At 42.1% G+C, this 23,381-nt stretch overlaps 3 protein-coding genes across 5 annotated transcripts in view; all 3 read right to left on the bottom strand.

The window, feature by feature from the left end:
- Positions 1-305, bottom strand: part of stra6l (STRA6-like) — a 10,365-nt gene extending 10,060 nt beyond the window's left edge. Inside the window, exon 1 of the mRNA XM_008294203.1 lies at positions 246-305. Coding sequence (XP_008292425.1) covers positions 246-271 — 26 coding nt within the window. The 5' untranslated portion in view covers positions 272-305. The remainder of the gene's footprint in view (positions 1-245) is intronic.
- Positions 306-771: 466 nt separating this feature from the next.
- Positions 772-2,458, bottom strand: spink4 (serine peptidase inhibitor, Kazal type 4). The gene is made up of 4 exons (XM_008294202.1): positions 2,365-2,458; positions 1,823-1,854; positions 1,550-1,662; positions 772-955 (listed from the first exon to the last, which is right to left on the bottom strand). The coding sequence occupies exons 1-4, from the start codon at positions 2,414-2,416 to the stop codon at positions 910-912; spliced, it is 243 nt and encodes an 80-aa protein (XP_008292424.1). The 5' UTR covers positions 2,417-2,458; the 3' UTR covers positions 772-909.
- Positions 2,459-3,994: 1,536 nt separating this feature from the next.
- Positions 3,995-23,381, bottom strand: part of LOC103366463 (ATP-binding cassette sub-family A member 1-like) — a 38,598-nt gene continuing 19,211 nt past the window's right edge. For 2 of the 3 annotated variants that reach the window (XM_008294199.1, XM_008294200.1), the window contains exons 9-49: positions 21,455-21,698; positions 21,207-21,346; positions 21,002-21,118; positions 19,610-19,804; positions 17,725-17,933; positions 17,465-17,641; positions 17,157-17,379; positions 16,694-16,915; positions 16,385-16,589; positions 16,189-16,302; positions 15,874-16,048; positions 15,617-15,748; positions 15,390-15,529; positions 15,112-15,249; positions 14,741-14,970; positions 14,438-14,510; positions 14,042-14,244; positions 13,802-13,853; positions 13,573-13,686; positions 13,155-13,303; positions 12,864-12,988; positions 12,271-12,369; positions 11,918-12,107; positions 11,711-11,805; positions 11,563-11,595; positions 11,350-11,455; positions 10,974-11,048; positions 10,248-10,417; positions 9,956-10,133; positions 9,718-9,833; positions 9,470-9,614; positions 9,226-9,349; positions 9,006-9,135; positions 8,677-8,860; positions 8,392-8,498; positions 8,097-8,238; positions 7,748-7,882; positions 7,523-7,626; positions 7,290-7,382; positions 6,844-7,087; positions 3,995-6,745 (exon numbers count right to left, since the gene is read on the bottom strand). In XM_008294199.1, the coding sequence (XP_008292421.1) occupies positions 6,602-6,745; positions 6,844-7,087; positions 7,290-7,382; positions 7,523-7,626; positions 7,748-7,882; positions 8,097-8,238; positions 8,392-8,498; positions 8,677-8,860; positions 9,006-9,135; positions 9,226-9,349; positions 9,470-9,614; positions 9,718-9,833; positions 9,956-10,133; positions 10,248-10,417; positions 10,974-11,048; positions 11,350-11,455; positions 11,563-11,595; positions 11,711-11,805; positions 11,918-12,107; positions 12,271-12,369; positions 12,864-12,988; positions 13,155-13,303; positions 13,573-13,686; positions 13,802-13,853; positions 14,042-14,244; positions 14,438-14,510; positions 14,741-14,970; positions 15,112-15,249; positions 15,390-15,529; positions 15,617-15,748; positions 15,874-16,048; positions 16,189-16,302; positions 16,385-16,589; positions 16,694-16,915; positions 17,157-17,379; positions 17,465-17,641; positions 17,725-17,933; positions 19,610-19,804; positions 21,002-21,118; positions 21,207-21,346; positions 21,455-21,698 (5,991 nt within the window). In that variant the 3' untranslated portion in view covers positions 3,995-6,601. The remainder of the gene's footprint in view (positions 6,746-6,843; positions 7,088-7,289; positions 7,383-7,522; positions 7,627-7,747; positions 7,883-8,096; positions 8,239-8,391; positions 8,499-8,676; positions 8,861-9,005; positions 9,136-9,225; positions 9,350-9,469; positions 9,615-9,717; positions 9,834-9,955; positions 10,134-10,247; positions 10,418-10,973; positions 11,049-11,349; positions 11,456-11,562; positions 11,596-11,710; positions 11,806-11,917; positions 12,108-12,270; positions 12,370-12,863; positions 12,989-13,154; positions 13,304-13,572; positions 13,687-13,801; positions 13,854-14,041; positions 14,245-14,437; positions 14,511-14,740; positions 14,971-15,111; positions 15,250-15,389; positions 15,530-15,616; positions 15,749-15,873; positions 16,049-16,188; positions 16,303-16,384; positions 16,590-16,693; positions 16,916-17,156; positions 17,380-17,464; positions 17,642-17,724; positions 17,934-19,609; positions 19,805-21,001; positions 21,119-21,206; positions 21,347-21,454; positions 21,699-23,381) is intronic. The other variant, XM_008294201.1, reaches the window with a different exon arrangement.

Raw genomic sequence — 23,381 nt, 5'->3', positions numbered from 1 at the left:
AACACATTAAAAGTGAACAGAAGTGGACATCAGTGTCTGCAAATCATTAACATTCAACAACACGACTTCATGATGCTTTAAAAACTCTGAGTTTATTGTTGCTGTCTCGCTTTTAACAACACATCAGGTTGCGAATCCTAAGCTGAACTTCAGCATTACCGTGACAAAATAACAGCAAACAGTTCCAAAGTAAAGCACTGTACCACTAGTGACAATGATACACAACGTTTGAAGTTTGTACTTACTCATGTTCCACTTGGTTTCTTATCATCTTTGATAAGCTGCTACCTTGGAGGTCCACAGAGCTTTGTTTCGGCTCCACGGTATGGACAAAGGAAGCAACTGTGGTTTGATATCACTTCCCCTTTTTCCTGGTTTCAACCATGTGACTCACTTTTGACCTTTGACCTCAGGATTCAAAACTTTATGTCACTGTTTTTTTGTTCACACTCTGTCCACATGTGCCTGTCTCTCTCTCTCTCACACACACACACACACACTATTGACCGCTGTGTTACTCAGTATAAAGAGTGTACACAGTTGGCTTTCTCACTGAGATAACCAACCGATCATTCACCCTCCGCCTTCACTTTAAAGAGGAACGTTACTCGGATTGTGTTACCGAGTTAATGAATTTGTCTTTTATTTGTTTTCTTTCCCCCTCGATACTGACTTCAGTGAAGACATTATCTGTTTCATGCCCTCTGTGATCCAGACTGCACATCAGATTTGTTAAAATTTCTCGGTCAACAAAAGAAAATATCACAAGGATGCTGTTTATTGGAATTTATTATTCATAGCAATGATGCATATTTAAGACATTTGGAATCCAGTCGTCATTCCAAAGATAATTTTTGCTTTGATAATCAGATCCTCGCTGGGCCCCTTGGCGGTGACTTCACCAGCAGGTCAGCAGCTCTCCTCCTTCACAATGTAAATGTCCATCTTGATTTTTCTGTGAAGAACAACAACAGCATGACATGTCTGCGATTCATTCTGACAGCTGACAATTAGGTTAACTTTCCATTATCGACTTGTAAACAGGGTGACGATAATGAGGTCAGTCCAAAGGGTTTTCTGGGAAGTCAGACCTCGTATTAAGTCATTATCTCTGAATGTGTTGGGGGTGTGACAGGGCTGGAGATAAAAAATTATCAAAGGTCATTTGTGTCAAAAGCTAACTGGGTGTTACAGGTTTAACAAAAAAGAACAAAGAGAGAGAGAGACACAGAAAGAGAGGCAAAGATCTGTTTCTTCAGATTTCAGCAAGAGTTACACACTAACAAAACCATCCATCATTAGAATTAATTAAAGAATCTGTAAAGTGGTTTGTTTTTGTAACTACTTAAAGAAGCTATTGCAAAAATGAAATAATTCCTGAAAGACTAAATTGCAACGTCTCTCTTGAATGAGCTGCTACAAGCCAGTCTCTCTAAATTCTTTCACCACCAGAGGGCAGCTCCGGCATTTTACCCTCCATACAGCCGGCTTGGGTTGTGTTGAACTTGTGTGTGAACATGGTGAGCGTGGAGCAGCTGTGTGTACGCACCGACTCTGGACGCACAGAGTACACTCATTGGGATATGTGTTTCCATCATTGCCACACACAGGAGCCAGGTTCATAGGGCACGCCACGATGTCCGCCATGTCGAGACAAGAAGGCTGCCGGGAAAATCACAGTTACAATCCAGTATGCTCATATTCTATACTAATCTTTGAGTACGTTTTAAATGAGTTATTTTGACTCTACACATCCACACAACAATGCACAAAACACCTTCCCATACAAGAATATAAAAGAAAATAAAAAGATAAAAGTCACCCTTCTCTCATGTGGAGACCTCTCCTCTGCACCTTTAAAACAAGCAGACTAGTCATAAATGGGTAAAGTCCAGCTCACATGTAAATACATGATCATCAGGGATCATACGGGGAAATGGATCAGTTTAAAGCTAATAAAACTAACAAACAAACTACATGAATGTCTTCTGGTAGGACAAAATTTTATCAAACTACCTGTGATACAACTAAAAATGTTTAATTTTTGTCTACAAAAATACATAACTAGAGCACATGAGAGCCTATTATATAATACCTGATGTAACGCTGCCATAAATGATTGAAATAGGTTAAGTGTATCATAAAATCAGATTATACTTCGTAGAGCTGTTTTGCAGACCGCTGTCAAAGAAGTTGCACTGACTCCCCTTTAACACAGTGTTTCAGAACATTTACAGCAGATCAATACCTTCTAAACATGATTTGCTCCACATCTAGATCTAAATCTATATCAAACCTTAAAGTAAAATGCTTCTAAAAAGTACATTGTTTCCCAAGAAAAGTGCTTTTTTTCTTCTTTATTACCTGCAGCCACACAGAAGAGCAGAAGTCCCAGAAAAATAACTCTCCCAGTCATGTTGTTGGTGGATGAGTAACTTTGAATGTCAGCTACCAGCAAGTGAGCTGCTCTTTTTACCAGCAGTTTCATTACACGTGTGTGTGTGTGTGCATGTATGTGCGTGGGAACACAGCAGGTGAACTCTGACGCATGAACACATGCAAAGTCTAGAAACCGTTCGTCATCAGCTCACATTATCACACACCCAGACATACAGTAAACACATCTTTGCTCAATGAGTAGCTACACGCTGTCATTCACGTGACAAGCTCACATTAGCTTTATACAGTTGAAACCAGAAGTTTACATACACTGTATAAAAAGACATTAATTTTATTTTTTCTCTCACTGTCTGACATTAAATCAGACTAAACTTTTCTTGTTTTGGGTCAGGTAGGATTACCAAAATTATTTCTATTTGCTAAATGCCAGAATAATGAGAGAAAGATTATTTTTAGAGAATTCTTTTTTTCTTTTTTTTTTTACATTACTTTCTTCAAAGTCAGAAGTTTACATCCACTAAGACTACTATACTATCAAACTATTTGGGAAAGCCCAGATGATGATGTGATGGCTTTAGAAGCTTTTGATAGGTTAACTGACAACATTTGAGTTAATTGGAGACACACCTGTGGATGTATTTTAAGGCTCACTTCAAACACACCGCTTCCTCGTGTGACAACATCTAAAGGTATCAGGAGGAGAATTGTGGACCTCCACAAGTCTGGTTCATTTTTGGGCACAATTTCCAGATGCCTGAAGGTTCCACGGTCACCTGTTCAAACATTTGTACACACTACTCGGAAAGGAGATGGGTTCGGTGTCCCAGAGATGAACGTGTTTTTGTGTGAAATGTGCGCGTCAACCCCAGAACAAAAGCAAAAGACCTAAAAGTCATTATCCACAGTGAAACCAGTCCTGTACCAACATGGACTGAAAGGCTACTCAGAGATGAAGCAGACATTTCTCCTAAAAGCAGCATAAAAAGGCCAGATTACAGTTCGCAAATGCACACAGGGATAAAGATCTTTATTTTTGGAGTCATGTCCTGTGGTCTGCTGAAATAAAATCCGAACTGCTTGGCCACAGTGACAATCGTTACATTTGGAGGAAAAAGGGGGCAGCTTGCAAGCCTGAGAACACCATCCCTACGGTGAAGCACAGGGGTGGCAGCACCATGCCGTGAGGGTGTTTTGCTGCAGGAGGGACTGGTGCATTTCACAAAATAGATTGCATCATGAGGAAAGAACATTATGTAGAAATATTGAAGCAACATTTCAAGACATCAGCCAGTAAGTTAAAGCTTGGGCACAAATGGGTCTTCAAATAGACCACTGGAGGAAATGTATGTAAACTTCTGACTTTAAAGAAAGCAATAAAAATTTCTGTAAAAAATTCTCTCCCATTTTTCTCGCATTTTGCAAATAGAAATAATTTTGGTAATCCTAAGTGACCAAAAACAGGAAAAGTTTAGTCACAATTAATGTCAGATAGTGAGAAAAAAAAAAGGTTATGTGTCTTTCAAAACAGTGTAACTTCAGGATTCAACTGTACGTAAATAGGATACAATAAAGAAAAAAAGAATCACATCAGGAGTTTTTTCAAAATGTATGAATTTTTATTAATGTAAAGAGTAACTATACACAATGGGTAACAGACTCAAACAGCTGTAATACCTAAAAATGTAAACAAATAATAATATTGAGCACGAGAAGAGAAGAATCCCCACCTTTGTACTGTCCTGCATTTCTCTCTTTAACTACTCACTCCTCAACCACATGTAAGCCTTCGTTCTCAGTTTCAAGTTTCACACAAATCTTTTAACGCAGTGGTGTAGCTTCATTTCGTCTGAATCGTGTCTGTGTTCCAGTGCCGAGATTTGTTTTTTACATTTTCCATAACCAAATCTCTATTACTACACAGTTAAAAGAACGGGCAACGAAGCCTATAAAGTGCTCAATTATTTTAAAAGAGGGGTTTGGTGGGACAAGGATCAGACTCTCAGTGTTGGTGCAAGTCTGAAGAGCAAGATCCCCGAGATAAAGGAAACCCCTTCCAAGATTTTGTATGACACAGAGCACCTGTAATGACAATCTGTCATGAATTGAAATCCTGGATGATTTTGGAATATAAAGCATTACAAGCACAATTCTAATTGACACGGTCCTCGTGTTCAGCCTGGCTTATTCTGAGAAACAATCCCGTGAAATATCTCAACCTCACCTCTAAATTTGAAGTTACCGACAGCACATTCAACTTCAGCGTGGCAGTACGTGAACGAACAGAGAGATTAGAATTTGGCAACAGCACTGGAGGATAGAAAGACCTTGCAGTCTAATTGGAACGAGAGAGAGCACAAATTTCACACGTGCCTTTTTTTTTGTTTCGAGCTGCTGACAATGCGAAGAGGAGGATTTCTGTGGTTGAGCTGATGGATAAAGAACTTAAAACAAAAATCGAAGCAAAACTTTACAAAACACTTCCCTCCTCGACAATATGCTGGTTGATCAAAGATACATGTTCAGCTCCATTTGGCACAGATACTGTTTGTTCACTCCACTGGTAACATGTTTTTTTTTTTTTTTGACTCGACATCACAAAATTGCTACTGTACATAATATCCACATCGGTACTGGCTCAGTTCTAAAAACGCTCCCATTGTGCCCTCACGCGGGCATTTAGAAAAGCATTTCCATCTGCTTCATCTCACTGCCAAAAAAAAAAAAATCACATTTTCATCCATTTTTTTTTTCACAACATAATTCGGGACTCCACACATTGTGCCGGTAATCCAACAACGACGAAGCAGATTTTTTTTGGCCTCTCCGTTCCTTCAGATCTGGCGGCATGCTTTGGTACACACATAGAAGCGTTGATAGTCCAGATGTGTGGCCCAGTGGAAAGCATGCAGTATATATTTCCAGGTCACTTTCAAAAACCAGTCTTCAGTAACACCGTAGCCACCTTGTGTCCTTTCTGATAAGCCTTCCGTTCCATTTCACGAGGGCAGGTTGGGTAAAAAAAAAAACAAGCCAGTATAGCAGACCGCGCATCTTGTACAGACACCAAGGAACCACGAGATTTTTTTTTTTCTTTTCTTTTCTTTTCGACAATAAAAGGACACGATTTAAAAACGATACAGTCAGGTTTCTTCACAAAAAGGCTCTTTTTGTGCTTTGATGCAATGTTGGTATCGGTCGTATACATTCCTTGGCAGCCTACATACATTGTTGTTTTTAATGGAGTGCTCAAATTTCTCTCTCCACCAGTATAGGCACTGTGCTGGACAAGGTCAAGGACACCGAGAATAACATAGAAAAGACGACTTGGTTAGCAGTCTTAATCGTTATCCAAACAACGAAAAGAAAAAAAACTCTATAGAGGTTATGTTTTGTCTAGAAGAATTAAATTAGCTTTAAAAATCTAATTAGTAAAAATTATTGTTGATGATTGCACATTTGTGACTGAAACTGGATTGTAAATGCGTTTTTTTTTTCTTTTTTACCATCATTTGCATTATAAAACAACTGCGCTTGGTAACGAAGAGAAATCGAGAGGTTTGACCCTGAATACAAAAGCAGTCAGTCCATCTTTTTACAACTGGCAGTGAATGATCCGAATTTCTTTTTTTTTTTTGCTTTACACTGTCATGATTTCTCAAGGCAATGTAACAAATACACTGTCTCCCTGACTACGTGAACTACTTTGAGGAAAGGGGATTAAAAGCTAGAGATGTCGTTCTAACATCCCCTACGTCTTGTCCGTTGAGTGAGTAGCCAGGCTACATGCTTTCCAGTCTAACACAGGCTTTAAATCCTGCCGTCACTTCAAGTGTTCTAGTCTTTTCTTTCTATCTAACCACCTTGTGAAGGAGAAGCACCAGTCTCCAACCCTCACACAAATATCTTCTCATCTTAAATATATTTATATGTATTTCTTGCATTGATTTGCATTGAGTTTTCATTGTTTCAGTGTCTGTCACGATACCTGCAGTCTCTGCCTTTTCAAGAGGCTGTGCGCTGAAGTGCAGGTCCACTGAGAAATGATAACAATTAAAAAAGACTAAAAAGTAGAAATAAAAAAAATGAACATAGTCCGTCTCCCCCCCTCCCCCTGCAGGTTAATGGTCCGTGTTTTTAGGCTGAGGGAGGGGAGGGAGGATGGGTGAAGCAAAGCAACTCCCACTGATGGTATGTTGAGGAATCAGACACAGCTCTCCCTGGTCTTGTTGTCCATGAGGAAAGAGTTTAGCTGGGAAATGTCCACTACAATAGCGTCCCGCTTGTTCAGATGGACATCTTTCAAATGGTCCTCGTCACTTTGGTCCTTGGCGAAATTTACAAACACCTGCGGGAGAAAGAAGAGGAGAAAAAAAAAAACCCACATTAGATTTTGATTTAATCGAAGTCGCAACCTTGTCATGGTCTTCGGGCGCGCTTGCTTACTTGGTCTAAAGTGGTCTGAGAGACGGAGTAGTCCTCTATGCTGAGTGCCTCCTTGTTCTTCGAGAGCAGGGAGAAGATGCGGGCGAGGGAGGTGAGGGACGAGGGGAGCTGGTACTGCAGCATGTTGCGGTGTTTCTCCTTCAGCGTGCTCCCTGGAAGCTCCCGCTCAATGAACTCCATCACCGGCCGGAGGTCTGGGACCGGCCCCGCCACCCGCAGGATGATGGTGTAGCCATCACCAAATCTGGCAAGAACACAAAACAATATATTTCATTGATGTATAGCTACAAGAGCAACCAAAAGTCAGGTGTTGATTACTGTTTATATTGCTGTGCATAAAACTGAGAAAATTAGTCAACACTACAATTATAATTAGATTCATCATTTCAAAAGTTCAAGTCTGTGTGAACCACTGTGTTGTGTACTGTTGTGTTGTGTGTGCCTACCTGTTTTTGAGATGCTGCACACTGCCCAGGCAGCGGAACCTGCCGTTGACCATGATGGCCATCCTGGTGCAGAGCGCTTCACACTCCTCCATGCTGTAAAAGAAGCAGGAAAGGGTTATTCAGGTTCATATGAACAAAGAAATGGAACAGGAAGTGACAACGCCTTGTGTAACTAATATAACTAGCTTGTTCTGTCGACTGCATAAAGTCAATAAGATGCCTGTCAGTCTAACCTGTGGGAGGTCAGGACTACAGATCGTCCCTCTTTGATGATGCTCAGGATGGCGTTCCAGAGGGCACGACGTGCCTTCGGGTCCATCCCTGTTGTTGGTTCATCCTGTAAACAGGCAACAAGAGACACTCAGCTGCTGCTATGGAGTACTAGCAAACACACATTTACTGTCTTTAGAAACGTGAACATTCTGCAATGCTTTATGAAATAGTTTTTCCCCACTGACCAGGAACACAACAGGAGGTCCTCCTATGAGAGCAATGGCAGTGGACAGTTTCCTCATGTTCCCTCCGCTGTAGCTGCCTGCTGACTTGTCCACATATTTGACCAAACCCAGTTTCCGGATGCCCCATTCTGCCACCTAGTGGACGAGAAAGAGTTTACATGAGCGTCAACCATCTGTTGACAAAATGGCTGAAGAATAATAGAGTACTGGTATCGAGCATCATCTGATATATTGTCTAAATAAAACAGAAAATCAGAAAAACAAGACTGCAACGATGGAATTACAAGTCTAGTTTACAGATAAAAGACCAATGCGTTAGTGTGTGTTCATATATTTGTTTGGTGCTTACCTCACAGACTTCTTTCTCGGGCACTCCTCTCAGGATAGCGTAGAACTCCAGGTGCTCTCTGCCAGTCAGCAGGTCGTTGATAGCGTCAAACTGAGGGCAGTAGCCCATGTTCTGATGCACCTCATCTATTTCTGTCGTAACGCTGGAGTGACAGAAAACACAAAAATGAGTTTATATGCTTCATAGAAAGCAACAAATATATATTTTTTCACATAAATTAGAAATTAAACTGTCATTTCCATTGCGCATTACATAGATAAGAGTGACTATACAGTACATGGACATGGTCTCTCACCTTTTGCCGGCCAGGTAGGCCTCCCCACTGGTGACCACAGAGTCTCCTGTCAGCATTTTGAAGGTGCTGGTTTTTCCTGCCCCGTTAACTCCCAGCAAACCAAAACACTGTATGAAATAGAGAATATAATTTCGTAAACCTCACATATTCATTAAACACAGCAGTAACTTTTAACTGAAAAACCAACTTGCTCATCTTGTAAGTTAAACAATTCAAACAACAATCACAGCCCTCTGTTTTAATTCACATGTTGTGGCAGGTGTAACAGGTAGAAGACAACCGTACCTCTCCGGGAGGGATGCCAACACACAGCCGGTCCACTGCCGGCTTCTGTTTCCGCTTGTAAATCTTAGTGAGCTGCCTGAGCTCCAGGATGTCTGACTGTCCTCCACCGCTCAGGATCCTCTGTCGCTCTCTGGCCACGTCCTCGTCTTCCTCTCCAATCGGTTTCAGATGACTGGTGGACGACCTGGAGGGTCACAGCGAGGAGAGGTCGCATTAAGTTCTGAGGTATATCTTAGTCAAGAGTGTTGTGATATGAGGAGAAGGACTTTAAATTCATTTTTAGACTGTTACACACAATGTGCATCTAACCAAAAGACAGCATCACCCACCTGGCCTTGATGCAGAAGCGATACTGAATGAGGACGGTGATGCAAAAGAAGACAACACCCTCTATGGCCATTGCAAACAGATTCTTTCCCACCATGTCCCAGGCCAGAGGAGAGCGGAATCGGTTTTCACCTGCAACAGAGCAGACATTTTAGCATTTTTGCCAATGCCGTCAAGGTGAAGAACAAAACTTTGATGGGAAGTGATAACTGCTGTTCTTACCAAATCTCTCCAAAGCATCAGCCATCGCCTGGTTCTTCACCATGTCAATCAATCCTCTGCCCAAGCAGAAGTGAGGGAAGATGAGGAACACATTCTTCAGGACGTCATTGATGCCACCGATTTCCTGAAAGAGGAACGAAGTCGATATTAAGTCATGTGGGTTTGAGCGTTTATTGCTAACAAAGATCTATTTTGAACAATTTTCAGTTCATCAATCAATGTGCGGCTGCTAGTAATTACATACGTTGCTTCCAAACAGCTCAAGGACAAATGTGGACACGCTGCCATTGATTCCGATCAGGATGTTGACGCTGGTTAGAACCACGTAGGCTGTGCTGGGGATCTTAAAGAAGAACGAGGCCGGGTACATCAGAGGGGTGATCGACCATCTGGAGAAAGATATAAGTGTATAATTAGATATAACCAGGTTACAGAAAATTTAAAAATTAAGGCCCGAAGAGCAAAACAAATTTGAGTGATTGTCCAATTTACCCGTAGAGCAGCAGCAGCAGGGCCAACACAGGCAGATTGGTGGAGGAGACGTAGGCGTCTTGTTGGAAACACACAAAGATGATGATCACCAATGTGGCCGGAACGATGTAGTTACACTGCAAGAGAGGGAGAAGAAAGGTTTCTGTAAGTTTGATTACCTGCATCAAGATTACAGTCTTGGATACGTTGACTTTTTTTAGTAGTGGAGCCAATTATGTCAAAAACTGAAAGTTCTTACCATATCCCAGACAAAGTTAGCCAGCCAGTAGAGGAAGGGTTGCACTCCGCTGATGAACTGCATGTGTTTGGCCTTGTTCACCCTCTCTTGGATGAGGAAGACCACGAAACTGGCAGGGACGAAGGACATGGCGAAGATCACGCAAATGGACACCAGTACGTCCACTGACGTCGTCATCCTGGGAAAGAGAGAGGACAGAAAAGACAACAATGAGAAGAAGCGTGTGTGTAAGAACACATCAAAGATGTATTAAAACTTCTGAATGTACCCCCATATTCACTTTAATACTCACAATGCGACCTGTGACAGCTGCTCCTTGGTGAGGTTGAGCGGATGATTGTAGGCGGTGATGCCAAACTTTGTGGGGTCTTTTCCAGCTGGCAGACTCGCCCGCAGGATGCCGTTGTTCATCACGTTGAGGAAGGAGCCGATGCTGTGCCAGCCCTTGTTGTTAAACCAGATCTGGAACGAAGAGATGTGAGAGATTAAACTCTGGAACATCAGAGGACAAAGGGAGCAGCCTGAAAGTAAACTAGGAGCTTGAAAATCAGTCTGTAAGAATGCAAAGTTTATGTAAATGTGAGATACCACATCTAAATGTATTCCCACTGTATGTTTTCTGTCTGCCCTGACTCCCTCTTTAGCACTTATTTTCCTTTCCTGAATTCAAAGTAGCATTTCAGAAGCACTTAAGTCACGACATTCTCATGCATTTTTAATTGTTCTTGTGTTCGGACTGAGGCTTATTTCTAGGTTCTGCTGAACAGCAAACTGAATAAAGACAAATAAAGATAAATATACGGCACGGTAATTAAGAAGAAAAACTTGTGCGACAATGTAGAGATCAATGAATCAACGGATCATTCACATCAAATCACACGATATATATCTAGCAAGTAAAGCATATTGTAGACTGAACAGGGGCTTTGTTGAAGAAACAGTCCAGCGAGACCTGACGGTAACCTACAGAGCCACGTGCTGTTGTGTAACCAGAGGCTGTGTGTGTGTGTGCGCTAACCTTGACGTTATTCTTGGTGTCCAATCCTTGGATAAAACTGGAGAGACTGCGAAAGAAACGATCTGCTGCAGTTCCCTGGAGGACGGGCGAAGTAGAAAGAGAAGGAGAGAGACAGAGAGAGAAGGAGTGGGAGAGTGAGGGAGGCGTCTTTAGCAGATCGGTAAACTGACACTGTTCAGACCTGCGATAACACATCAAGTCTCAGTTCACTATAGCTGTATTTATATACAAAGCACCTATATAAAGGCCCTGTATGTGTCTTTTTACTTTGACTAACTTCAGCCAGAGTAAGCAGTTTATGATATTTCCTCGTGTAAAAGGCTGCTGTGGACCAGTTTATTGTCTTATGTACCATAACAACGTAACGGGATCTTACTCTGTCAAGACGGAAGCGTCTCCTCAGCTGAGCAATGGCATCATCAATTTCATCTTTATGGGCAAGAATCTGAGAACTCCTGGCGCCCAGCGAGAATCCACCGTATCTGTTACAGAGTACAGTCATTTTAACATCAGCGAAGGACGCGGCACAGAAGCACTCAAATTGATATTATAGATATAGACTACACACGCATTAAGTCTGATAATGTACCTGAACTCATTGACCCAAATCTTGTTCTTCAGGCTGCAAGAGAGAAAAATAATGATTCAATTCTTAACGTTCCCATTAGGGGGGGAAGACATCAAATGACAAATATCAAAGCAAGGTAAAGGATATTAAAGTTTCACATGAGCGTTACCTCTTGCCGATGATCTGAGCGTAGGTTTTCACCAGATAGTCGGACACATTTCTGCCAGTCAGATTCTGCAGAGTGTCTTTTTCACTGATCTTCATCTGGACACAACAACAGACAAAAGAGTTCATTAACTTGTGTTTATTTGTGTAGCTGATAACTTTAGTACATTCACTTTTAAATTGGGTTTAGCTTCCGTTTCTGTTCACTCACCTGTGGCGGCGGAAGTCCTCCAGCTCCGGCCGGACACTCGGGCAGCATCCTCTTGCGCCCTCCGCAGCTGCACTCACACAGGGGAGAGGGGTTCTCCATGCTCCAGTTGCCGTTGTCAAACATGTCCTTTACACTTTGAGAAACCTGAGGGACCGACCACTTGTCCTGAAGTGCAGTACAGGGAGTATCCCTAAAGCACACAGAGAAAGAAGAGTATATATATTAAACTCTAAATCCTCATTTTATGAATGTGCACAGACAACAATATATGTTATTATAAAACTGTGACTAAATGTAATATCTAGTGTAGAGCTACATATTTTATATAGTTTGTTTTTTATCTCAGAACTCACGGTATGGGTTCTCCTTCCATGCAGCGTGTCCCAAAGCCTGGATTATCTGTCAGAGCTCCCAGCAGTTTGTTGTTGTGAGGGTCGTCAGGTATGTCATTGCTACGGAGAAACAAGAGAATACATTACCTTTAGAAACACATATTGGCTGTTTAGACTGTTAAACAATGAGTTAGAATTAAAATTAGGATGCACAAAGCCACTGACATTTACTACAGCGTCATCATTAATTTATGATACAACCACTCTTTTCAAACCAGTTATTTGAAAGCACTTTTACTAAACTCCCCGAACAGCTGTGTTCAGTGCACATGTCAGCACGTGTGCATTGCGTAGAGTGAGGCTGCATAGAATTCTTAGCACAGTTAGGTAATCTTTTACATTTTTAATGAGTTGCAGACTTTAGATAGAAACAGCACTTTTTTTCCTCCTTTTGTAGCTCAACAGTAAAAGAGCGGTTTGATCGAGGTGAACTGAAAGTTAAAAACTGATTTGACAGACTGTTAGCTGTACTGAAGTGGAAAAATCCTTTTTTTTGTACAAACATTGGAGATGAAGGGGAAAGTCCTATTTTTCCAGACAGACAGATATCTCACCTGATAAAGGTAAACTGTTCGCCATACATGCTGGGATCCAGGGCCAGACTGGGGTACTTTCCAAATGGAGGAACAATCAGACTGAACACCAGCGCAATGCACACAAACACGGCCGGAAGAACAATCTGAAAAACACCATCGTGACAGTTCATTATTAATAACATACATAAATACATACACACCTCAAGACTTATTACTTCTTTGCAAGATTGTTTGAAAGATTCTGTATGATTAATACAATGGCGCTACCACTATGTTTACAGTCTGTGCAAATTAACCTGATCACCGTACCTGAGCAAAGAAGCCTTTCCTGGAGCGCCGAGCGTACAGGAATCGTTTCCAGAGAAGTGCAACAAACTGCTGTCTCTTCAGACTCCAGCCTTTGACCTGATATGAACCTTTGCCATCTGTTCCACTGAGCCAATCGGTTTCACGGGATTCTGGACACAGACAGCACTGTACGTAAGTGTGTGTCCTAATTATGTAATAGTACTAAGAAACTATTAGTAATACCTGAATGCATGCAACTGCAATTTAACTGGCATAACGCAACAGCTTTATGCCAGTTATCAGATTTTTATGATTTGTAACACAGACTTGTTTTTTTGTCTTACAGTTTATGGTCCAAACACAGAGTAAAAGAGTCTGTGACTGACAGGAGCGAGGCTGTTTCTATCATTGTACTACTTGCTGGACATTGCATCTCTACCTGGGTCACCTTCAGAGTCATTGAAGTCAAAGTCATCCTCAGTGAAGGGCTTCAGGCAGCTCTGGTGGTCTCCAAACGCATGACGACGACGAGTTCTGGTTGGTACGACTCCATCTAAACCCATAGAGAAAGAGTGTTAATTTAAACTATTTGAGTTTCGTGTCTGCTGTTCACATACAAAATGTTACACGTGCAAATGCTGTGAATGAAAATACGTCATAAATCTCACCTGAAAGCTCGACAGAATCCACTCCACTGTCCTCTGCCACTTTCAAGAAAATCTGCATCATAAGAAGACACAGGATCAAAACACTGATTAACCTAAAAACAGATGGTTACTATGTACAGACGCATATAAATAATGTAACATAATTCGTACATCGGTTTCATTTTACTATGACCACATTTGCTAAGAAAAGTCTAAATACATCAGACATAAAAGGTCAGGCGGCTCTTCAGTCCTGCTTACCTCCTCCAGGGTGGTATCAGATATTCCATAACTTGATATTGCCAGGTCAGTGAGTCGGTCATCCAGCTCGTGGAAGAGCTCCACAAAGGCTCCGTCTTTAGCAGACTGGTAGGGCAGGACGTAGGTGAGTTCGTGGCCGAGATCCTCCACCAGGCGAGCCTCTGGGACGTGTTTGAAAATCACATTGGAGATGAGGGAGACATCTGTAGGAGGAAAAAAAACGAGCAGATAGCGTGAGAGGTTGGAAGGAGGGAACAGTTAACATAATTATCTTTTAAGCCTCACAAGGCTAATTTTACATTTCTGCAGAGATTACGAAACAGTCTGACTCCGCTTAGACTGATAAAGTGGGTTTCATTTTATAAGAAAGGCAGCCAGGTTATTGTCACTTCTTACCAATAGTGGTGGTTTCACTCTCTGGTTCGCTGCCAAGGCCAGCATCTGAGCTGCTCTCCGACACACTGTCCTCCTGAACAAAACACATAGAGGGTAAACAGCTCAGAAAAAAAGAAAAGCTTTCAATACATCATCCATCACAAGGAAAAATGTTTCGCATTTTACATCTTTTGAGAACAATGTTAGAGAATGAAACATGATAATGTTGTTTTCTTGCCAAGACAGCAGGACAGCTTCTTTATTTTATCTCTCTTTTTTCTCAGTAAAACACTTGTATAATATTCCGGGTTGCACCTCTCTTACCTTCTCAGTTTTCTTGCTGTAGGAGACTGTGCTGGCAGAATTCCTGCAGGACTGCAGTGTCAAGTCATAATCTCTCTTGACCAGGGTCAGGTAGTAGCCTGTTCCCAGCTGGGTTTTCAGGAAAAGGGAGGAGCCCACACAGCACAGTTTGCCGTGAGAGATGATGGCAATTCGGTCACCCAGGATGTCAGCCTCGTCCATGTGATGAGTGGACAGGATGATGGTGCGGCCTGACAGAAGGACAAACAAATGAACTTGCATTACCTTTAACTTAATTTTAAATATACAACCACAAAAAAGATGAATGAATCAACACTGTAATGAATAAATAAGAAATGCAGGACTAAGAAGCTAAAATTAGCTTTACTTACCTTGTCTGTATTTGAGCAGCAGGTCCCAGATGCCTCGGCGAGCGTAGGGATCGACACCAGCAGTGGGTTCATCCAGAATCACAACCTTTGAGCCCCCAACAAAAGCCAAGGCCACCGACAGCTTCCTCTGCATCCCACCTGAAAAGGCAATACCAAGAAAAAAATCAGCAAGATAGTCTCAAAATCCAAATCTGTATGTGAGATCTATATGTCAAAATCGAATTATCTAATATTAATTTTGAAATAAGTGAAAGGTAAAACAAAATTGAAAAACTGACCGGACAGGGTGCTTGTGCGAGACTGTCGTTTGTGAGGCAGCCCGACATCATTCACAATTTGTTCCATTTCAGACTTCACCTTCTCCTCTGGCAGCCCCTTCAGGCGGGCGTAGAACCAGATGTGCTCCTCCACCGTCAACCTGCATTACAGCAAATCACTCAGTTAGCAAAACACAAGAGGGCTGAAAGTGCACATTAAAATTCAGTCCAAGATGTTGTAGACGTACATGCTGAAAAGCACGTTGTGTTGGGGGCAGACGCCCAGGTTCTGCCGGATGGTGCTGAGTTCAGTGCGGATGTCCTTGCCGAGGATGTAGGCGGTTCCAGAGGTGGGTGGGAACAAGCCTGTCAGGATCGACCTATCAAAATCCAGGCAGGAGCACAACGGTCACCATTTTAGCTGCGTGGACTTTAAAATCCTTCAAGTGGTTTCTCAGCTCAGTCAAACATAACAGTGCTGTAGATAATGTGTGTGCTATCTTACATAGTCGTGGTCTTGCCAGCTCCGTTGTGGCCGAGGAAGGAGGTGATCTGTCCTTCGTAGAATCTCAGGGACAGTCCGTCCACAGCCAGCTTGTTTCCGTGGCTGTAGACCTTCACCAGATTCTCGATGTAAACACCTGGGTCAATGTGGCCTGGCTCTTCCTCGATACAGACAGCTGAGGATAAGATAAATACAGGGATAGAATTTTAGCAATTACATAAGCTATGTAACGCAAAAGATATCTTTACTTTGATCGTTTGGCAAATTTTTTGTCATATTTCATATCAGAATTCTAACAATGATCATGACTAGTACCATCAGCGTTGCCCTTCTTTGACAGGGGGGTGGAGATGTTCCTGTTTTCTTTCTCTCCACACCAGTACGTCCTGGTGAAAGGGAAATACCAAGGCCTGGGGATCCCATACTGACCTGGAATAGAAGTAATTGCTTGTCAATAACTCATAATGTTCATGTGCCTTTCTGTACATCAGAAACTTTTTGTGGTACTCACCAGGGAACACAGCTTCAATGTACCAGGTCATTACTCCGTACAGCACAGCGTCGAACAGCATGAGGCAGATCGAAGTGGTCAGGTTGTAGCTGTCCTCCTCTAGAGGGCTGGCGAGCAAGTTTGACCACTGGATTCCCACCCCTTGTTCCTCAAACAGGGCAAAGTACTCACATCCAAACCCAAAAGCCACAGGAGACAGTAGACTCTGAGAGAGGAATGGAGGATCAAGAGTTAAGTGGATAGAAAAGAGAACACACTGAGTATTCATGTATGAAATCACATATGTATTAGTAAAGTTTCTCTACACACCACTACAACTTTGGCTCCAAAGCCCACGTAGTCTTGCCAGGCAACACACAGCACATAGGGCAGGTAGAGAGTGAAGTATATGATGCCACCACAGGCGGCCGCCAGGTTGGCACGAGAAAACAGGGTGCTGATGAGAAAACACTGCATGATGGTCACTACGCCGAAGGATCCCAGGAATAGAAACACAACGCCTGAGTCACTGTAAGGCAGCAGGTTTCCCATCTGAGAAAGTTGTCAGACAAAAAAAAAAAAACAGAGAGAGAAACAAAAACAGAATGATATCACTTGTTTTCCACCATTTAATTGAGTTTCTAGACATCATGGAAAAAAACAGAGTCAATAATAAGTTAAATGCTCAGTATAACCACATCAGTGATTAGCATATTTACTTGTTGTCTAGACATTCCTGCATAATGACAAACAGGATGCACACGTGCATGTGCGTGTCAGTGACAACACCAACCTTTAATAGCATCACCAACAAGCCTGCGCTGATGAGCAGCGGGATTAAGCTGCTGATGAACCAGCTCAGCCACAGGATGCCGTTGTTCAGTCCCATGATCCTCATAGTCTCCTTGAGTCGCGCCTCCTTCTCGTACACCACGCCCTTGATGATGATGGCTACGGAGTACATCCACGCCAAAGTCATGAAGAGAGGCATTGACCGACTCATCACTCGCAGGAAACTGTGAAAAAGGGTGTTAGAAGTTAGGCACAAACCCTCCAAAACAAAAGATTTATATATATATTTTTGCTACAGCATTCGCTTACATATCATCAACATAACAGGGGTAGGGCATCTGCTGAATGTAGATCCCCGTCTTCTCTTTGGTGCCAGTGATTGCCCTGATGATTCCTTGTTCGATGACATCCTGCAGGTAGGAAAATCCACCCCAGATATACCGAAGGTCCTCAAAAGGGTCTGCTCTGGGACCAGGGTCCCAATAGCTGCAAAACGAGATAAAAATCAGTAAAGGCATATCGACATAGTTGGAAAATCAGCAAAGTATGTGTGACAAACAACCACTTACCCATCTTTAATCTTGTTCGTCCTCTCCACATTATCAATGTCCATGCGTATTTTGTAGTTGACATTTGGTGGCAGGTCTGCGCTGCTGGAGTGGCTGATGTCTGGAAACACGATTCCAGCCCAGAATTTCTGGTTATCCAGGAGACCCATGGATTTGTTGACCAGTCGTTCCTCATTAGCTACAGGCTCGAGCTTGTCCAGGTTCACACACTAAAGGAAGAGGCAGTTTTCATTAGATTTTGATGAGAAAATTAGGTGCTTTTGCATTGTGGGATGTAAATGGCGTCTGAAAACAAAGTGTCACCCGGTTCAAAATGTACATTGAGAAGGAAAAGTTTTTACAGAAACGTGATTTACTCCCACACGAGTAAAATCATTAAACAGCTTACTTATTCTAATATAAGTCCTTCTCAACAAGGGCTATTTAAAATCCTAATGTTAATAGCGTGACTGTTTATTTTGAAGCTGTCGTATTTCACTAATCCACCGTTGCACAATTTGTGCTCAAACAATCACAAGGTTTCGCCGAGTTATTATAATTCAGAAGTGGACAGCTATGAACTTTATACCTTCTTGCACAAAGTCATGCGCCTTGGGTAGACACTGAGTAAGCACACCACAGTTTTGTCGAGACCTCCTGCAGATTAACCTCTGGCATATTTTAGCTGACGTAAGCGGACCCTAACCTCATCCTCTCACACCAAGGCAGCGATAACCAGCGAGTTGAGAAAGCATGACGAGAAATACAGCATAAGCACTGTTAATACTACAGGCATGACAGACTTTAATGGCTGTCTAAGGCCTTGACATAGTTTTCCGTGTGAGAAAAATCAGTTTGCTCTCCTTATATGATCCTCTTAGAGAATGTAACAGAGTCAGTAGGTCAGTTGGTGTGTTTGCAGTGTTGCTAAACATTAGTCAAAGGAATTTCACATCTAATGAGCATCAATTCATGGTTTAACAGTCCCTCTTTTTTAATGATATGTCCGTTTCATTACATTCTCCACAGCGGTAAGATGGAAGAGGAGATTAAAGTGAGGCTGAGGTCACTGTTACAGTTACAAGATCATCAGTTTATCGTCAACGGTCTGTGTCATCAGTCTGCGCAATGGAAAACAACATCATTTATTTAGACTGTCTGACCATTAACATATATCAGAAGTACATCTCGAGACGATTAGATCATACTTCTGCCTGAACCGTGACGCTCATTTTATAGACAACTGAAATTCCCTGACACAGACAAATAAAACAACAATACACAATGGCATAAAATTGATTAACATTTGGCAGGAGGGGCAGCTGATTATTGCCAGGGCTCTGCTCTGGCCTACTGACCAAGTAAACAAGAGGCTGTGACACACTTATCATGGCCATGATTTGATTTAATGAAGGAAGTAAGAGGAAAGAACATTTGATTTGAGAGCTTTTAATAGCCATGCCCGGATCTAAAAGTAGTTCAAACGCATTAATAAGCGATGGAAGATACAGGAAGATTCTGTAATTCAATGATTTCAAAGGGCAACTGGCATTTAACCCATTTTCCCACTTGTTTTTTTTTACAGCAGCTTGTCTTTAGAAAGAGGGTAACAGCTATTTTACAGACACAACTTAACACCCGTATGGATGTGGGTTTATTGGCAATGTCCTTGAGAACATGAATTCCCAGTAATATAATTTCACACTCCTGAATACGGAGAATGAATGAGTCATATAAAAACAACATAACATGCTCTACATTCCTACCCAGCGGACCTCAAAATGAGTTTGCCATTTTATACACTGAAAGGTTTTTCCTGGAAGGTAATTATTAGCAGTGATCTTTATAAATGTGTTTGCGTTGTGATTCTGCTGATGCATCCTACGTCGTTCACTAACACACTAACCTCCATGAAGCGTGAAATCGTCTGTATGGCCTGGTCGGTCTCGTTGAAGGCTTCTCTCCAGGTGTAGGCGGATCCGGCAGGTCTCTGGTCCTCTGAAACCTTTGACAGGAATTTTGCAACATCTGACACGCGCCACTCGGTCCCACTGAGCTGGGTGTTGAGGAATGCAGCGCTGGCATTATTCTGGAGCAGAGTCTGCAAAACAAAGATTTACAGAGAATCAATTAATCGATGCCTGTTAAGATAAAATAAAACTGAAAACAGAGAGGATGCAGATAAACAAAATAACTCAGAGTTCATTTAGAGTTCATTTCTTTCTTAAAAAATGCTTTTTAACCTTTTCTTAAAACTATGTCAAGCAACAGTGGAAAACAAAACTGTTGAATAACCACTGTGTGCCTTTAAGCCTGTTTGGTTTAGTGACCTTTCATAGTGCTGTGGTTTGTGTGCGTGTTTGTGTACATCTCTGTGTGACCTATTTTTTTTCGTCATTTAATTTCCGAGACCCTTATTTAAGAGTCATCTTGAATTCGTTATCTCTGTTATGTCTGACTATTTTCCTGTTTCCACACAGATTAACGAATTTCATGACAGTCACAAGCAAAAATGAAAGTGACAGCCGTCCAGATCTTCAAATGGAAATCCATTTACGCAATCAAGTCGAAAATACAACTGAACAGAGCTTAAATTTAAATGTTTAAAGCTACCAAAATAAACCAGAAATCCCCCCCAAACAGCATTTAAGGACACCTTACCACTGACAGAGATTGATCATTCACTTCAAAATGCAGATACAGGCTATTGAGAGGTCCAGGACTCTCAGCAATTTCACAGCATTATGTTTTACCACTAGGTGGAGCTGGTGCTTATGCAATTTACACAGAAAAAAGGGGAAGTGGTGGCAAAAACACATTACTAGCCGTGAACAGCCATGTTAAGAAATACATGTCTTCTGATTGAGGCATTTGTCTTGAGAGCACGGCAATAAATGCTGATTCCAGTAGAGAATCTGTAAATCCATACCCATTACCATTACCCAGAGCAAGTCGACCTCTGTGAAAGAAAACCAACACTTTGGTGCCTTAAAGGCGTCCAGGTCTTGCTTTGCATGTTGTTTTCAAATGGCTGCCAGATTCACATTTTTATCTAAAGCACTGACGATTCCTCTCTGATTCGTTTTAATCAAGTTTTTTAGTGAACCTAAAGCCGTCGTCATCTTTCTGCTTTTGTGTCTCTCTCATGTTTGCTGTAGAAGACATAACACGGTGACCTTTGTCCTCTTTATTTATAGCATCATGTACTTTTAACACCCTAAAAAATACCTAAAAGATGCCCTCGTGCAAATCTATTATGCAAACAGGACACGGTGTTCATGTCAGTGCACCCACTCACCCTGACCAAATCCATTTCCTCGCTGTTCTCCATGAAGCTCCACACTTTGGGCCTCATCTCCTCCCACATCCCTCCGATATCTCTCAGCACACCCAGCTCCTGGAAGGTCTTATTCATCTGGAAAACACACAGTTGCTCAGTCCCATTTGATTTCTTCCTACATGACTCTGATGGGTACTTTTTGGACGTGTGGAGCCTCTTGTACCTCGTGGATGATCCTCTGTGTTGCAGGAGTATCTGGGGTGTAAAGGATCTTCCCCATGAGAAGAGGCTTCAGAGCTCGCCAGATCATCCTGGAAATAGGGCTGGACTCCAGGCTCCTCATCATGTTGTTACAATAGGGAGCTAGAATATAAAAAAAGAGATATTTTGATGATTGAATCTTGCAAGTGGATGAATGACTCGGATCTGATTAAAATCAAACAAAGTTGTCGTCGGTAGGTGGACACTTACTGGAAGAGTTGTCGTAAGTGGAGAGAGGCTCACTGTCACTATCATTGCCATGATTTCCAAACAAGGCCTTGTAGTTGTTGTCTTCATACCAGTTCAGAGATTTGATTTTGAGGCCGCCTCCTTCAGGGTGTCCACAGACGATGCGTGACACGGCCTGGTACATCTGGTTTGGAGACCCCGTGGCATTCGCAGTTAGATACAGGATCTCCTTTCGCATATCCTTCCAACTATTCATATTGGCAAGCTGTAGGGGAGACACAGGCACCGAAATGTTAGCATAATGATGACTGATGGGAGGCTGGAAGCTAGGGGGGGATACAAATGTGTTCAGACACAATTTCCAGACATGTACGCATGCACACAAAAATGTGTAAAAGCTTAGCCAAAATACAGAAACAAATGATTTCAGTCTGGTAATTTTATAGATCCACATCTGTGAAATTTGTCCTTAACGCTATCAGCCTCCAGCAACAGAACGAGGCCTCTCTGTACTGCTCATGAGGTTGATTAATGCACTGTAAGTCATATCTGTCGCCACATCTGTGTTAAAACTTTCTCTGTACGTGTCTCGCACCTCAGGGAATCTTAAATGTTAATGTTAGAGCCAAAATGAAATGTCTACATCCACATTTGAAAGGTTATCATTCGTCACAGCGGAAGCAGCTTATACGAACACTGTGTGGGTCTGTGTGTGTGTCTGACGCTGTAGTTTTGAAGATATTAAAGGTTATCACCTGCACTATGAGTGGTATTCTAGACATGGAAGTTGAGTGTTGCACTGTGGGGTGGAGACACTTAGCACTTAGCCGTCTGCGTGACTAAGATAAATTTAACTGCTGTTCCCAGTCCTATCATTCACCCTCTGTCATGTGTGTGTGTGTGTGTGTGTGTGTGTTGAGGGGATGGGGGGAAGTTTTGAATTTCTATCTAGAGGAGAGGTCAGATAGCTTATAACATGTAATTTGCTCCTTGGTTACAATTATCAGCCCCGTTATAGTTTGGTACTGTTAGAAACGATGCTACTGCAAAAAGTCTGCTTATTTGAGGATAAAATTATGAAAATAATGTCAGTTTTTCTGCTGTTTAGAGTTTCTTTGTAATGTCTACCAACTTAAGATGAAACGGACCTTTCATTTATATCATTTTCGTGACATTTAACTTGAAATTAAACATTTGCCAGACACCAGAATAAACTGTAAAGTTACATTCTCAGCTACAGAACAATGTCTTATTTTGTCTCCAGAGAAACTGGGCACATTGTGCCACTGTGTCAACAGTCATATGCATTGTTACATCAGGATGGAGGAAGTTCATTCTGGTTCGCACAGAGGTTATTATCGGTCAAGAAACAAGTCGCCACAAGTTCCCCGTTAGTCTCTCCAAACTGGTCAACCACACATGCAATTATGTCATCAACCCGTGACAGGGAGCAACTGGGAGGAGGGGTTTAGGTTGTTTGGTGCAAGTAAAAAAAAGCAAAGGTGGAAGCAGAGGCGAGGGTTTGCTTCCTAAGTGGGATGAAGGGGAGGGTACCTGAGCTTAAAATAACCTTAGGTATTAAGTGTGAAGGATGTCTGAGGAAGTCACATGATGGTTTTTCTGATAGAATAGAGTGAAAATCTACGGTGATCACAGATAGATGACAAAAAAAAAAGAGTGGCAGAGACAGAGAAAAAGAATGCAAACAAGGTTGCAGCGAAGCAGGAGGAGGAAGCGCGTGCTGAAAGCGGCGGACGGCATGAGAACAAAGAGAGGTTACTATCGGTCGTTCTCTTAATAGGCAAACCTCCGCAGGCTCCACAAGTAGAGCGCTATTATACTGACAACTGTTACTGAGACAAACAACGCACGCGTACGAACGCATGCTGGTGAGATGAAGCACAAACACACAGAAGGTCCTGACAGGTTATGCGTGGTCGGTTGTTCT

This window comes from Stegastes partitus, unplaced genomic scaffold, assembly GCF_000690725.1.
Source record: "Stegastes partitus isolate 25-593 unplaced genomic scaffold, Stegastes_partitus-1.0.2 Scaffold947, whole genome shotgun sequence".
NCBI lineage: Eukaryota > Metazoa > Chordata > Actinopteri > Pomacentridae > Stegastes > Stegastes partitus.
Note: the sequence above shows the minus strand (reverse complement) of the source record. Positions and strands in the feature narration are given on the sequence as shown.

Excerpts from the sequence above, each read along its gene's own strand:
- spink4 (XM_008294202.1), bottom strand. The coding sequence starts at position 2,416 with ATGACTGGGAGAGTTATTTTTCTGGGACTTCTGCTCTTCTGTGTGGCT. Across the intron at positions 1,855-2,364 it reads GCTCTTCTGTGTGGCTGCAG|GTGCAGAGGAGAGGTCTCCA; the intron begins GTAATAAAGAAG and ends CTTGTTTTAAAG. Across the intron at positions 956-1,549 it reads ACTCTGTGCGTCCAGAGTCG|AAAAATCAAGATGGACATTT; the intron begins GTGCGTACACAC and ends TGTTCTTCACAG.